At 32.1% G+C, this 17784-nt stretch overlaps 1 protein-coding gene across 3 annotated transcripts in view; it reads right to left on the bottom strand.

The window, feature by feature from the left end:
• Positions 1-365: 365 nt before the first annotated feature.
• Positions 366-17784, bottom strand: part of LOC111421339 (Leucine-rich repeat kinase) — a 42885-nt gene continuing 25466 nt past the window's right edge. For all 3 annotated transcript variants that reach the window (XM_071195368.1, XM_071195370.1, XM_071195369.1), the window contains 5 exons: positions 14407-14877; positions 13371-14353; positions 7565-8594; positions 7328-7514; positions 366-1615 (listed from right to left, as the gene is read on the bottom strand). In XM_071195368.1, coding sequence (XP_071051469.1) covers positions 706-1615; positions 7328-7514; positions 7565-8594; positions 13371-14353; positions 14407-14877 — 3581 coding nt within the window. In that variant the 3' untranslated portion in view covers positions 366-705. The remainder of the gene's footprint in view (positions 1616-7327; positions 7515-7564; positions 8595-13370; positions 14354-14406; positions 14878-17784) is intronic.

Raw genomic sequence — 17784 nt, 5'->3', positions numbered from 1 at the left:
TTAAAGATAGGGTGTAATCCAAACTCGGACATTTCCGCCAGGAAGTCGTCTCTTATAGTACTTTTTTCATGAATGCAGATGTTATAATCTCCAATTACAAATAGATTCTTACATCGATGTGTTTGTTTTATGTGTGTAGTGTGTCTTCAAGCCTTCTAATTATATTATTTTTGTCACCAGTTGGTGGATGATAGATACAAATTATTATAGTGCTAAGTTTTGGTAGCGCCACAGAGCAGACTCCAAAACATCTTTCTTTGTTGTAAGCAGAGATATCGATGTTTTGAAAAGTTTTATGTGGGACAAAGTAGGAACAGTAATATTGCATCTTAAGTGAAATTCACTTATAGATATAAATACATATAATATTTTAACATTATTTTTATTTAATTCTCATTCGTTACACAATCAACACACAACGTACGAGATTTTTAATCTTTTTGGAATAACCGTTAAGTCTTATTAGGTTAAAATCGAATCACAGTTAAAACTTAGGTTCTAGTTTCGTGAGGAATAATTAAAATACGTATAAGTAAAAAAATACACAACCAGTCTGAGTAAAAATTAATTAAATTAAAAATTGCTTAATTCTGAATTAATTCTTTTGTAATGCCTCATAACTAAAATTAAAAAAAGAAGTGCTAAATAGATTTATGATTATTTTATCTTCATATCATCCTCGTTTTCTAACTTTTAATAATATTTTTAAGTACCTCCCCAATGCTCAGCTCGCCATAACAAAACGTACATATTTTGTTTTGCTGTTGCAAAACTAATTTGACTCGAAACCGGGCTTTGAACGGAAGCAACGTTTACAGTTACATCTGTATATCGGTTTAATAAACTTCTATAACCTCTCCCTATAGTCGCAATTAACGGGGTGTATTCGTGTCTGTCGTTACTCGTTTTTAACCGCGCCAATGGTACAATCGATCTAACCTCTTCTTCGTACGGTCTAAAAATCGTAATCGGTCTTAATGTCGCTTTTTCGGCAACGATAACACAACCCCAAGTTGTTCCAATGTATAATTCATCATTTAAAACCGCAACGCTGGTTACTTGACAATTTGTTGGGCTTAAATGTTCCTCGATTGCGATTGATTTTAAACTTTCTGAGCATGGTACTAATTTTGAACAATCCAATTTGTTGATAATCGAACGCGTTTTTTGATCCCATTGATAAACGATACAACCTGGATGGACGTAGGACCAAACGTTTAAACTATCGGAAACTAATTTCTTAACTTGGACTGTTTCGATTATCGGTTGGTAATGATTCACAATTTCTTGACTAACCACGCCGTGATCTTTTATTGAGTAAATCGATATTTGCCCTTCCGATTGGCCACACCATAATTCGCAAAGTCTTTCCTGTTCTTCGTAAAGATAACACATACAAGTTATAACACTGCTTGAACCTAATTCCGTCATAACAAAGGTGCCTTCAGCTGCGGTTGGAGTTCTTGGTAAGGTGTCGGAGTTGAGTAAAAATAATCTTCCATTCGATAAAGTGCACGCAACTCGTTTTAACATTGGTAAATATAAAAATGATTCGACGCTTACGTTTGGTTCATTTTCTAATGTGTATGAGAAGATTTTGTAGCCATCAGTAACTCTAAAGGAATAATTAATATAAGTGGTTACACTAGTCTACAAAAAAAATTCATATAATGTACATTTGACGCCACTGTATTATTCTTATTCTTTTTTATTCTTATTTTTATAAGATGCTTCTTGCAGGGATTATTTTCAAACGTTAACATTTAATGGGCTGGATTACTACTTGTTTTTCTCGGGAGCGAACAAATTGCAGAAAATGGCGTGCTAGCACGTGCTAGGTATTCGTATTCAGTCAGAATACGAACCGATATTTTATGTACATAAATGTACTACATAGCATAACCAATAAGGACGAAAGCCTCCGAAGATGGCGTAGATCGCCGAAACGCGTCAGGCAGAGTGTAAAACTTAATATATCAATAAAAGCATAAATATACGTTTAATTATTTTCATATACATATATTGATAACAAGGATCCACATCATGATTAATTCACTGAGTAAAACAACGGCAATATGTGTTAGGAATACCGAAAAATATAGAAACAGGAAAAACCTGGGCATCTTCCTATTGTAAAAGTACAAACCCTATGTAAAAAATAAGACGGAATTTTTGCGGCTCTCCAAGGCGTTTGAGTGAATTTTGTATTGTGATTTTTGATTAAAAAAACTGTTTTTCAATTTAAATATCCAATAAAAATTACAGCATTTCGTTTAAAATAACGAAGTTGTAGGCTACTTCCGGTACACTGGATGTGGCAGCCATCTTGAAATTATTTTAAATCATAATTCTTTCTAATTTCTCCACCGATTCTCATCCTGCATACCTTGTTGTCTTCTAAAAAGAGCAAACTTTACGTAGAAGGTAAAAAAGAATTTTTCTGCGACTCTCCACGGATATTGAATGAATTTTTGGTTCACATTTTGTTAAAAAAAAATCCCTTATTCACATATTATGGGCCCTTATTTTAAAACTACCGAACCGATTGGAATATGTATTAATATTATTTCATCTATCAGGTCATCTCTAACTCGAGGTATGCTGCAAATAGTCAAATTACCCCTAAACAAAAATCATAGCTCCAAAACGTATCCATAGAAAAAATTTTAAATGTGATTTTTGGGTTTAGGAGACCAAACTACATAAGAAAAATACGGTGGCGTCAAATGTACAGGGTGGGCAAATTTGGGTGTTATTATAGGCTCTCTCAGAAACTATAAGAGATACGAAAAAAGTAGGTGCCATGTCCCGGTCTCTTTTTTCGACACTAATCCAATCCCGCAAATACCAAACCTCTATCTTCTTTTGTTTTTAGGTTATAACCAAAAAGGCAAATTTTCGTGATTTCAAAAAATGCTCATATTTCGTTTATTTTTGAAATTGGAAAAATGGGGTTGATACGTTCTTAAGGCACTTTTTTAAATAGAATATAATAATAAATAAATTTATTGCCATAATGTAGCGCACAAAAAAAATTTATAATCAAAAACTTAAAACAAAATGCCACGAAAAACAAGGTGCCGGCAATCTCAGTGGAGAAGGGGTGGATTTCTTTTTTTTTTATATAGGGCGCCAGTGGATCTACGATAGTATTCCTTGTCTCAATGCCAATCACAACAGGACCCACTCTGAAGTGAAAGTGAATGACGAAAATCAAAGAAAACAAAACGGATAATAGTAATAATAATACTCTATTAATAGAATTAAAAAAAAATGAAGTAATTTTTCGTGAAAGTAAAAAAAAATAAATAAATCAATTATAATAATAACCATTCAAAAACTATGAGAAACAAAAAATTAATTTAATCAAAGTTTACTCGAGTTAACTGTGATCTTACAAAATCAAAAAAAAATAAGACAATGAACTAAAAATAAACTAAACCAAATAATAATAAATAACCAATTATTTCAGGTGAGTATAAAAATATCAAACATAATTCTAGGTAAGTAACAATAAACTGTTCTATTTTTTTTTATATATTTTTTCCTTTTTTTTTATCTCAAACTTTATTATATTAAATTATATATTTAATTCAATATTTTTCTCAAAATATATATAACGTTCATATATTTGAAAAACACGCTTTTTTTGTTTGTTAACAGGTTACGAAAAAGACGACTCGACGAATGTTCCGGGAACGAGAAAATTAAGTAATCTGACCTTGAAAATTCTGCACACGCTGAAAATTTTACATTCCTGATGATAATTCTTTATCCGGAAAAATCATACGATCTTGGGAACGACGGTTTTTAACGATGTTCGCCTTTTGGATTGACGGACCGAAATCGACAGGTCGTAGACGGGAAAAATTTAGACCAAAAATAAATATCCAATACAAGAAGCTAAAAAACGCTAAAAAACTAGAAGCACGCGTAAAAACGCAAAACGTGGTTTGAAAAATCCTCCCAAAGGAGTACCGACGAAAATTTGCAAAACCTAACAAGAATTAATCGTCGAAAAAAATACACTATGAGACCCACAATCCCAAAATAACTTTGGAGGGCACTACTAAACCCTTAATTTGGTCTCAACGTAAAAAAAACGCACGCGGATGTTAATAAAATTTAAACCTTCGTCGCTAACTCAACGCTTCAACCACCTCTCCAAAATCTCTACGTTTTTAAGAACGGACCGCGCGTCAAACCCAGTTCGCCAAAAAAACACGATCCGAAAATTTAAGAAAATTTAACCCCTCATCTATATGTAACCCTTCAAACATATTTAAAATAAATAACTTTTTTCCAAAAAAATTTCGCGTTTTCAAATTATTTCAAATAAAACCGTTACAATAATAAGAAACAACAAATACAAATTAAAGAAAATGTATACATTTAACTTATCAGCATTACATTAATCAGCACGCACACATAAGGAACGACAAGAAAAGTAAGATTGAAACCAAGATAAACATGAAGAGGTAAATCCAAGGGCAGCTAGTGACGCCAACAAAAGATAGTGATCAACTGAATCGAACGCCTTGCTGAAATCAAGTAATACAAGGATGGTAACATAACGTTTGTCGCAAGCATACCTAATGTCATCTGTAATCTTAATAAGCGCTGTTGTCGTGCCATGACCCTTACGAAAACCCGATTGAAACTCGTTGTGCAAGTTAAATTCTTGTAAATACTCTTGAACTTGTAAATAAACAAAGCGCTCGAGAGCTTTAGATAGAACAACGAATATACTGCCATTGAAATATTTTAAACATACTTGGTGATTTTTGAGATACAACACAAAGTTGTATTTTTTTAAATACAAAGTATACTTTATTATGATGTTACTGAAAAGAGCATATTTTTAGCTTTGAATGATGTATCGCATGTATGGTGTATTTGCAGAAAATAAGCGTTAATTTTCAATTCCAAAGTAGTAAGCGCTAATGTTCAAAATTTTGATTATAGTAGGCGGATCCGGACAGTAAACACTATCTAGTTACTATAATATGGTTTTGCACGAATATGACAGAATAAAGTTGGTTTTGTACCATTATTCAGGATAAAGTTGATAAAGATTTGCATCAACGAATAAAAACTTTGAATAGTTAATTTAAATTTCTCATGATCTTATCCCTGACTTTGTTCACCAATAAAAAATGATTTGTAGATAAAGTTTGTTTGTTAAAAATACAAGAAATGTATTAATTAATGAATACTTAAATATAAACAACAACTTCAGGAACTAAACAGTCGCAGACTGTCATCTTCTACTAAACTTACTGGTTGTAAGGTTACAACAGCATTAATGAATGAAATATTCGGTAGTATTTTCCCAGTTTTCCCCAAACATAAGATTCACAAGTTTTTTGATATCAGCAATGTTTTCTTTTGAAATTGGGTGAGATAAAAATTAGAAAATTAGGGATCATAGCGGACATTCCATTAAAATACCGATTCAATGGGGATATGAAGACTAATGTATCATCTTCAAGGCGGACTCCAATGTATTTTATATTTAATTTTATCGTTTTATTCTTAAGCGGGAAATTCGTTTTGAAAAATTCATGAATGAAATGATCAGTAAACTCACGTTGCTATAGTAACTAAATGGCATCATAGAAAATAGCGCCATCTGTTGGGGATATTTTGGAATTATTTAGCTAAGAACAGAACCACTACAATACAGGTTGGATTGGGTTTGTATATAAAAGCTCCAACCACAAAATAACTGCTTGGAAAGTGTTTGGAGCTACTATGTGGCTCCAATTAACGTTCCGACTGGTTGGGAATCCCTTAAATGCAATTACCTATGGCAATTACACCTGTCAAATAATACCGTACATATCGCATCATACGACATGTGAGATTGCATCTGACGAACTTCCAACAACTTATAACGTTAGCTGAGACAAAGCTATAATGTCAGTTATAATCTAATTATTTAATCATACCATTATTACTTTATTATACCCTTACCGAAAAATCACTTTAAAATGACGTTTTCATCTGTCATTCTGAACTAACTTCAACTTTATAATTTTAAAAGTTGAAGTTAGCGGCAAATTTAAAAATATAACACGAATTGGAATCTGTACCTTTTAAATTAAAAGAATGATACTGGTAATAATTGTTATTGCTGTCTCTCATCATTCCCACTATTAATAATAAAATTGTTAGTTTAATTAAATAATTTCAGTATAGACGGTAAAGCCATCTTACGGTGGAATTTCGACATATAATCAGTCCCAAGTTCCAAGGTCTATAGAACATAAGGTTACCCAATACCGATTCTCCTCCTCTGACAGGCAAGGTGGGTCAGTGACGTAGCTGGTTCTATGAACAACACAACACGATGCGAAGTTTAAATATTTTATATAGACTGTACCCAAGACTGTACCACAGTATAGGCACGTATCGGCTATCTTTTATTCTGACTGTATCGAACCAGTGACGTCAATTTGCGGGGTAATAATCGATACTACAGAGGCATAGGGAATGAGGTAACCTTATGTTCTATAAACCTTGCCCAAGTTCTCCTATCAAAGATCCCTGGGGCGAGTGGCATTTAGCGTTTTCCCCGCCTACTATAATTAAACATTTGAACTTTATGAACATTTTAGAATTGAAAAATAACGCTTATATTCCGCCAATACACCATGCGTGCGAACATGATTGAAAAGCTAAAAATATGCTCTTTTCAGTAACATCATAATCAACTATAGTTTGTATTTAAAAAAATACAACTTTATGTTATATATCAAAAATTATCAGCTATGTTTAAAATTTTTCAACGTCAGTACATTCTATTCAAGAAAGTGTCTTAACCCTTCGTCTGTAAACGGTTTTTTAGCATCTTCCGTCTGTAAAGGTGGGTCTTTCGGGTTCGGCCGTTCTTTCATCCTGTTAATGCACTCAAAAAATTTTATAAACAATTCATGATAATGTTCGAAACCTTCAACTTGATAAATCAATCACAAAATTACCGAAAAATTGATTTTTGCCTACATATTTTTTTATACAAATGAAGAAATTATTTGCCTAAACAGTTATAGTGCGAACAGGAAATACCCAAGTTTACAGAGGAAATGTATTAACTCCATTTCTCTAATTTCAAAAATAAACGAAATATGAGCATTTTTTGAAATCGCCAAAATTTGACTTTTTGGCTATTACTTAAAAACAAAAGAAGATAGAGGTTTGGTCTTTCCGGGATTGGATTAGTCTTGGAAAAAGAGACCGGGATATGGCACCTACTTTTTTCGTATCTCTTATAATTTCTGAGATAGCCTATAATAACTATTATTTGGGTAATATTTAATTAACTCACGAATAAGCGTGCACTCTGGCTGCAAAATCCCCAATCCAAATCGAATTCCCCACCGTGCAGGTCGCCGTTGGCCTAATTGGTAAAGTCATTGTGTGATATTGAAGCCAACCGCGATCTGCAGCCAATAAAAGATCCACCCTTGAATTTGCACACATTAACCAAAGTTCAGATCCGGATAAACCATCATCTAAAAAATTATTACTTTACAATAAATTAATTCAAAAAGATAATTTTTACCTGTTATATGTGTAATTGGGGCACTTGTTGTAGCTTCAACATTAGCTTGATGTTTCAAAGACATAACATCACTTAAATGAATAAATTCTGGTGCGCTAGCAATCGAAACTATTTGACTAGCCGATGGTCGATCTTTCGGCTGTTGAGACCAACAAAGCACCATCAAATCCAAACAATAACTAGGATACAAAGTTTCTCGATATGTCAACGGCGGTCTTCCCCCTTCTAAAATGCATTCTTTAACCGATTCGTGCCCCTCAAACGGTTGATGCAACGTTAATAACTCATAAATAAACATTCCGAACGAAAAACAATCGACTTTTTCTGTATACTCTTCTTCCCCATTATAACGCATGATTTCTGGGGCCATGAATCCTTCGGTTCCCCCAAAACCTTTCGCCCCGGACGGTAAAGTTAATCGGCTGATTCCATAATCGGCTACTTTTATGTGAACCTCATAATCGGGGTTGTCATGAAATGGGGGCGGCATCTCCCAAACCAAAACATTCTCCGATTTTAAATCACGATAAATGATATGTTGTCGATGTAAATACTCTATCGCTTTGGCAACTTGCAAAATAATCGCTTGTAATGTGTAAGGTCCCACTTTAGCTCCGCTTCTTCTATGATGTTTTAAAACCAAATCTAACGCTCCTTGGGGGGCTAAATCTAAAACTAACGCTAAAGGGCTGGTGCAAACCCCAACGAATGGGACGATATTTGGGTGCCTTAATGAGAGTAGGATGCTTAATTCTTGTCGGGCGGTGCAATACGCTTTACAAGCGTATTGAAGGGGGTCGCGATCCCATTTTCCTTGGGCCGCTTTATAGGCGATTATCGCGGATTGACGTGCGTTAGGACCGGGTTGGACGGGTTGTAGCATTTTCATAGCTACATCAATTACGGTGTTTGTACAACGATTTTTGCAAGTCCCTTTAAAAACAAAACCGAAGGCGCCTCTGCCTAATAAGCGCCCTTTTTTGATGTTTTCCGGTTTTATTAGGTATCTATCACCGAGATCTACGAATATCTAAAAAAAGAATAAAAGAAATTAAATATAACTGTAGCATGCTGACATATAATAAGAAGATACTTTAAAATTGAAACAAACTTTTTTCTGAATTTTTATGTTGTTAGAATTGATTACAAAATATTTTAAAATTGAAATTATCACCATTTTGGCCTTCTAATCCCGGTATTTGGTTTCGACAAGTTGAGGAGCAGTTTACTTTAGCTAACATTAGCAATGAGAAAACTAAATTTAACGTTCTTTGGGCAAATGAGATAACTGAGATAATCTCCACCCTACCACGGTGGTTATGGATCTCATTCAGAATCCTCCAGATACGAATCCATATTCTTTACTCAAAAAAAAAATTTAATTGAAAGATTATCTTTGAGTGAAGAAAAACGTTTGGACGATATTCTGTTAGGTTCTCAAATGGGAGATCAAAAACCGCCCGATTTTTATCGAGCAATGTTAACCACGGTGGATTTTAGGCTGTTAGTCCAAATTTACTGTTGAAGTTATGGGAAAGGAGACTACCTCGTGTTGTTTCTGTAGCACTCCCCGCTTCTAGCAAATAAGACGTTGTGGATATTCTTTCTATTGCCGACAGGGTGTGGGAATCAATGAATTTGACTTCGACCTTAACACATCTCCAGGAAGTTCAAAAATATCGCACCAGAACAACATCACAACACGACGAACTACTAACAACAATTTAACCCTTTGTGTCCCAAGAAGTCAAAAATTTTGAAACTTTGTGACAGAATTAAAACGATATCAAAATACACTCAGTAAAGGCTTTTGGAATCAATTTTAACAAAATATGCAATCCCCATTCCAGGGGGATAATGGTACTTGAGAGTACCGTCAAGCATCAAAATATATTTTAGTGATGTTGCTGTATACAAAAACTTTTATTACTAATATAAAAATAATACATTTTTTATTACTTTAGAAAATAAATAACACTTGCTTTAGCTAAATCACATTATGATATTCAGAAAAACAGTTCTTTCTTTCATTACAACATAAATAAACCTTGTACGCAGTTTGAGTGGGGTCTAGCTTTGGCAGAACAATTTTTACAACTTCCTCTTTCTACGGCGTTTTCGTGGCAAATTTGAATATTTATTTATCAGACCTGCAGCTACAGAACGACGAAAATCTGATAGAATATTGAGAAAAAACATATTGAGCAAAAACTAACATTTTCACATAATCTAAGTGTCACAAAAGATGCTAATTCAAAATTTTTTGGCAACCGCGTTTATTGAAATTAAGAAATAAAACTTATTTTAAATTGAAGCTTAAAGCTTTCTGTTTAAATCGATATGTAATAATCGTTGGGGTGGATTGGAAAAATATTTAAAAAAAAATGTGGAAACAAGACTTACATTTTTGTATAACCTAGAAGTGTCAAAAAAGATTATAAATTAAAAATTCTTGGCAGCCGTATTTATTGAAATTAAGGAACGAGACTTGTTCTAAATTTAAGCTCAAAGCTTTCTCTTTAAAATGATGTATAATAATTGTTGGGTTGGATTGGAAAAATATTAAGAAAAAAAATGTTGAAACAAAACTTACATTTTCGTATAACCTAAAACTATCAAAAAAGAAGCTAATTTAAAAATTCCTGGAAGCTGTATTTACTGAAATTAAGGAATGAGACTTGTTCTAAATTAAAGCTCAAAGCTTTCTCTTTAAAACAATGTATAATAATTGTGGGGTTGGATTGGAAAAATATTGAAAAAGAGATGTTGAAATAAAACAACTACATTTTCGTATAGGCTAAAACTGTCAAAAAAGATGATAAATTAAAAATTCCTGAAAGCCGTATTTATTGAAATTAAGGAATAAGACTTGTTCTAAATTAAAGTTCAAACCTTTCTCTTTAAAATGATATATAATAATTGTTGGGTTGGATTGTAAAAATATTAAGAAAAAAAATGTTGAAACAAAACTTACATTTTCGTATAAACTAAAACTGTCAAAAAAGAAGCTAATTTAAAAATTCCTGGAAGCGGTATTTATTGAAATTAAGGAATAAGACTTATTTTAAATTAAAGCTTAATGCTTTCTTCTTAAAATGATCTGTAATAATCACACCTAATAACCATTTATTAAAGAGATACCTTTTTGAACAACAAAATTCAACAACACCACGTTTCACTAAACTTCTAATCTCACATCTGGACGAATAAGTTTAAATATATCTAAAAACCCTACAGTGCGGATTGTGTCATTTTTTATACAGATTCTTTCTTATATAGTAGAAAGTACCGACAGCTCTATATGCGTCGAATAGATGACTACGGTTTAAAATGAGTGTTTAAAACTACCGGTACTTTAAAGTACCGTCGGGACACAAAGGGTTAAAATCTGATGTTAACTTGTCAAGAACTTTTAACTATTATTGCCATAGATAAGATATAATACAGGGTGATTCAAAAAACCGCTGACAGACTTCTAGGGCAGGTAATACATCAAAAATCCCAAAAAGTCTTAATATACATGGGTCGCAAATGCCTCCTTAACGAGATATAGCGGGTCAAAGTTTCTTTAAAACTAAACATAATCTGCAACCTGTATATTTTGTCCACAACTACCTTATAAATGAGTTTTCTAAAAGAAAAGGGTAGTCATTTTTCACAAATAATAGCGATGAATAGTCATTAATGTCATTATTTAATCAACTTGACAGGGTAATAATAATTATTTGAAATGTCAAAATTTCAAAAAACGTCAATTTAATTTAATTTTTTAATACTTTCTAAAGGTTTGACATTAAAAAAACTTAAATAAATTCCTTTTTTCGTATGATTTAAGCATAAATTAATTTTATTATTCTTTTGTAAAAGAAACATTACGTTTCATAAAGTTGACATTTAATTTTGACAAATTGTAGTGAAGTTGGTTACAGTTGGTAAAATTGAATTAGTGTCAAATTGACGTTTAAAATTTACTCAAAAATTTATTTAAAAAAATAAATTTATGGAATCAATTTCAATAGTAGTTGTGGACAAAGTATTTAACTCTACTCATATATATTCTACTCATATATAATGAGCTAATATTCGCTCAGGTTATTTATTCACTCTAGAGGCCAAAATTGAAAATATCGTAAAACCAACAAGTGCAATTATCTTGGCTAATAATTATAGGTGGAGTATTATAACCAGAATTATAACTAAGACATTATATGGACACTTTCTTACAGAGAATTTCATGACGTAGTCAAAAAAATTTTTCGATTTTAGATTTTGAGATATCATGACAATTTTCATTTTTTTAAATGGAAACAACCACTGATTATTCGTTTATTACATTCGTTATGTTTTTTTGATTACAAAAATGTAGGGTTTGACAGGTCTATTTCTTATTGTTTTAGAATAAAGCTAAAAATAAACTTTTTTTAGTATCGTTATTTACAGTTTCCTGTAAATTATAATTAAAAATTAAAAAAATATATTTCTGATATTTGAAACAAATGCATTTGTTCAACTATTTAATTTATATTTGTTTTACACAAAAGTTGGAATAGATTGCATTATTTCACATTTTTTATTAATATTTAATATTATTAAATGACTTAATAAATAATTGATAGATGGCGCTCATATATATTTTTTTATCTTTAATTTACAAAGTACCGCGGTTCATGAAGCCTGTTTTCGAGCCAAAATGGCTGTATGACAGCTTGTCACTGCATCTCACCACTTATTTACAAAAATATTGCCGTCTTGTTGCCTTTGGAGTTGCAAAAATGACAGTAAAAAGGACTTTCGACTCTTCAGAGTACCACGAGAAAAAAAGAAAGGAAATTTGGCGTAATGTTTTGGTTTGTAGTTTTAAATTTCCCGCTTGACTTTCGAGCCAAAATGGCGTCAAACCGCGGTACTTTGCAAATCTAGGGAGTTTATTTTTTTAAATTCAAATTAACATAGCAACATTTGTTTGTATAGAAAAATTTTCTGAAGTGTCAAATTAAAAATCCTGTTTTTTTAAGATGGATTACGAAAATTACGAAAAGTTTAACACGTTAGAATGTTACATATTAAAAAATAAAGTAAATTTTATATAAATTTTTAGTTATTGTACCGTAATTTACAGGAAACTGTAAATTTAATTTCTTTGGCGACACGAAAAAAAAGTTTATTTTTAGCTTTATTTTAAAACAATAAGAAATAGACCTATCTAGCCTTATATTTTTGTAATCAGAAAAAAATAACGAATTTAATAAGCGAATAATCAGTGGTTGTTTCCATTTAAAAAAACGAAAATTGTCATAATATCCCAAAATCTAAAACCGAAAAATTTTTTTTGACAACGTCATCAAATTCTCTGTAAAAAAAGTGTCCATATAATGTCTTAACTATAATACTCCACTTATAATAATAACCAAGATAATTGTACTTGCTGGTTTTACGATATTTTCAATTTTGGCCTCTAGGGGAAAAACAAAAGACGATAGCGCTTTGAGGTTTTTGGCATTAGCAGTTCCTCGAAAAACGAGATCATGACATGTAAGCTACTTTTTTTCTAACTCTTATAGTTTCCGAGATAGCCTATTTGGACATCGAATTTGAACCACCCTATACATGTTGTGCACACGACATGTAATAACAAGATTATGTTTCTATATAAAATCATTACTACTATTATTTATAACAATCATTAATTCAAATTCATTCATTCAAAATTCATTCAATCAACGTGTTCAGTCATTTCATTAAAATATAATTGTTATTAAATAACTTATTTTAATAATTAATAACATTAAAATCTTTATTTATTTACCGTATCTGGAGCAATTTTCGCTAAATGAACATCACCATGATTCGGGCATTCAACATTTTTGCTACCATAAGCAGCCAAAATACATTCTTCAACCATCCAACTATAAAAAACATGTTGAACATCCTTATTTTCATCCGAATTTAAAGCGGGGTGACCTTCCACGGAAGGCATACGACTCGATCCGGCTGAATCCGGCCCAACGCCGCTATCACATTCGGAAGTGTAACTCTCTTGAGATTTTCGGATCCGATAGAAATTCGCGTCAATTTCATCCTGATTAAACGGTGGTTCCAATAAATGTTTACCAGGATCACCGGGAAAATGCGCCAATTGTTGCTCCATTTCATTTGAGTTTGATAAACATGTTGGGCAGGGTATTAAACGTGTAACTAAAAATTTTCCTTCTGATGTATGAACAAATCTCGTTCCTAACGTTGGGTACCAATCTTCTAAGAGAATATCAATATGATCAACAGCTAAAGCTAAAAGTTGCGCTGTTGATTCCGGGGTACAGTCAATAATTAAATCTTTTTTATCACATTTTAACGATTTAATTATCAATGAATCAACGGGGAAATATATTTCTAAAATGGAAGAATTTTGCAAATCAACATCGCACCACTGCCCTTCTTGTTTTAATTTAAATTTCATTTGGCGATAACAAGTCGCCGAACTATTTAGAACTTCCCTCATCCTAAATAAGGTTATATCACCATATTTTAATTGCAACCCAGTTTGCCACAAAACCCACTCCGCTTTTAAATCTAATAACTTCAACAATTCAAGATCTTGAACGACATCTTTTGGTAGAATAAAAAACGATCTTATTATATCAACGATTGAATCATCAGCGAGAATTCTCGACATTAATCTTGACCAAAACCCTGATGGAAAATACGACATCAAAAGTAAACGAGTTATTGATTTATTTGATGGGGAATTCGTGATTTGGTATAAATCGTTTGATTCATCTTGTAATTCTTCTAAAAAAATAATTTAAATTAATTAAAAACTAATTATAAATCATTTAATTTACCATTATTTGAGCTCGATGATGGTAAACTCATTTGAAACTTAGCCATGCTATTATCTCGATACAAAACGCTTTTTGGTGAAACCGAAATTTTTTTATTTCTAATCGCCCATCCTCTCGATCGTAACGGAACCTTAACTTTAACCATCGGATGAAATTGTCCCGGATATAATTGGGCTAAATAAATATCTTCTTCCGATGGTAATAATGAGGGTATTAATAAAGTTCTGGAGTCCCACGTTAAAGCCACTTCGAATTTATTTAATAAATTCACAATGTAACCCCTGGTGTCCATCGGCCCGATACTGCTCGCTTTGAAAATGTGTTTGAGGTCTTCTAATTTCATTATTCCCGTTCGGGCGAAAGGATTTATTTCGCGAATTGTTACAACGTGCGCGAGCATATCGCAAAGCCATTGTGGGTCGAGGAAATATAAATCTTTTAATGTCGCGTCGTCGTAGTGAAGAAGGACACCTAATTACAAAAAATTTCAACATTATATAAACTCGCAATATATGAATGCAATAACTATAATTATGAAACTACTATGCACTTGCACTATCACAAATAAAATGCAACATAGCCTAATAATACAGGTATTGGATAGTTTTGCAAAAGAAAAAAAGTGACGTTCTTACGATAATCCACTAACACTAGACCTAGAAAGTTTCGAGTTTTTGGCTGTCTTAAGAGACGCACGATTAAACCCGAATGTTTCTGGAATGTCTCGATCTAGTGTTAGTTAAAACTAAAATTAAAAGTAGACCTAGAACTAGAAACATTCGGATTTAGCCGCACGTCTCTCAAGATGGCTAAACTCGAATGACTCTAGTTCTAATTCTTGTGTTAGTTTTAGTGATAGTGTAAAACTAGACCTAGAACTAGAAAGTTTCGGGTTTAGCCGTCTTCAGACGAACGGCTAAACTTGAAACTTTCTAGTTCTAGGTCTAGTGTTAGCTCTAGTTTTAGTTCCATAAAAATATACAAAATAATGATATCTAATGGTAACTAGCGCTACACTGTCACTAGAACTAACATTTGACCTAGAACTAGAAACATTCGGATTTAGCGGCACGTCTCTCAAAACGGCTAAACTCAAATGATTTGAGTTCTAGGTCTTGTGTTAGTTCTTGTGTTAGAGCTAGTGTAAAACAAGAACTAACACTAGACCTAGAACTAGAAATATTCGGATTTAGCCACAGGTCTTTCAAGACGTCTAAACTCAAATGATTTCAGTTCTAGGTCTTGTATAAGTTGTAGAGACAGTGTTAGTGCAAAACTAGAACTAACACTAGACCGAGAACTAGAAACATTCTGGTTTAGCCGCACGTCTCTCAAGACGGCTAAACCCGAATGATTCTAGTTCTAGGTCTTGTGTTAGTTCTAGTGATAGTGTAAAATTAGAACTAACACTAGACCTAGAACTAGAAAGTATATTAGCACGAAGTTTGCGTTTATAGCGAGATGCCCGAATCTCGTTCGGGCAATTACTTTTCGGCTTACATGGAGATATTTTTACGAACATTGTTCATCTTATTTGCACTTTGATGGTGGATTTACCACTACATTTTAAATATAAGTAAAATAGATAATATTCATTTTAGAGTAAAACTTCTTATTATAACCGTTTTTATGCTATCTTTTGTTGATGTTTGTTTTAGTCAATTGTATGTTTGTTTTAGTCAATAATATTAGAAAGTGATGAGGAAATGTTGATAAGCGAATCAGAGAGTGAAAGTGATTTTTCAGAATCATGATCTTATGATTCTGATTTAAAGAACGAAAATGTCGTTAAATTCAGAGAAACCTTGTTCGCCAAGGTTTTCTTTTAGCGACACAGCTGGTGTAAATTTCTAATTTGACGATGACGCTGAGGAATTAATTTTACGTTATTTTGAATTTTTTGGAATACGGAAATCCTGGACATAATTATAACAGAGACTAAGAGATATGCAGTTTAATGTGGTACTGGAATTTCGAGAAGATTTTCACGTATGAAGAAGTGGAAACCGACAAATTATGGAGAATTGATGTTTTTTTCTGCTATTTAAATTTTGCAAGGTATTGTAAATAAATCAAAATGCGAATGGTACTGGTCGAAGAATGATTTGATTGAAACACCATTTTTCGCAAAAGTTATGTCCTGTAGACGTTTTAGTTTATTGAAGAATTGTATACATTTTACAAACAATGTAAGATATAATGCAGAAACGCACCCATATCCGAAACTAAATAAATTATGGCCTGTCATTAAACATCTAAATAAAAAATTTTCTTCTGCGATTACACTCAAAAGAGATGTAACAATAGACTATCTACTATATACCTCTAAAAAGAGGAATCCGAATGTTTGCCATTCATCATTTACAAAGGAAAGGGAACAATAATTGATAATAATTATAAAGACCAGAGAATGGAAACACATTGTTATGTCTTTGATGAGACTAACTTTGTATTTGGGACACCATTGACAATTTTTATACTTCCCCGACACGTGCAGATATTCTTTTGCATTTCAAAATCGATATATTTGGTACTATGAAATTGAATAGAAAAGATATGTCGAAAAATCTGCAAAATAAAAAGTTGAAAAAAGGAGAAATACTGGCATACCAGACAGGAAAAGTATGTGTTATGAAATGGAACCGACATAAAGGACGTTGGCTTCTTATCAACAATTTAGAATACAGAAATGATGAAGGCAGAAGTTGAAAAAAGGCAAGATTCTAAAAAAAATCCAAAATTTATCAATGATTACAACAATTCTAGTACAACAAGTTATCCTATTATCAAAATGCGCGGAAAGAAATATAATTATAAAATGTTTCAACACCTTCTTCATCAGACAATTTGGAATTCTTTTGGTATATACAAAACAGAAAGCTCTAAAATCATGTTTGGAAATTCAAAAAATTTATGGAAAAATATGGAAAAGTTGAAGAAAAACTCTCTCCAATACGTTTATAAAGTAGGATTGTGCATTGAATGTTTTAAAATATGTCATACCCAAATTTCTTATTGAATAAATTTAACTATTTTAAAATTAAATCATTTCATTTCTTGTTTTTTACTTAATTTCAGATTCCTTACTAATTTTTAAGACTTAAAGAGAAAATAAAATAAAACAAACTGACAGATTTTAAACACCTTTTCTTACAAAAATGAAACGCTTAAGTGGTTAAGAGACGCACAGCTAAATGGAATGTTTCTAGTTCTAGTGCTAGTGTTAGTCTAGTTTTATTTGTTATTCAGCGCTAGATTGTTGTATATTTTTGTTAAGCTATAATATGTTGAGGTTTTACTGTAATGTTAAATTATATTGACATGTTGCATTTTATGTGGGACAAACTAGGTATGTAGGTAGGTACGCCCTGGTTTCTA

Source organism: Onthophagus taurus, chromosome 3, assembly GCF_036711975.1.
Source record: "Onthophagus taurus isolate NC chromosome 3, IU_Otau_3.0, whole genome shotgun sequence".
Lineage (NCBI taxonomy): Eukaryota > Metazoa > Arthropoda > Insecta > Coleoptera > Scarabaeidae > Onthophagus > Onthophagus taurus.
Note: the sequence above shows the minus strand (reverse complement) of the source record. Positions and strands in the feature narration are given on the sequence as shown.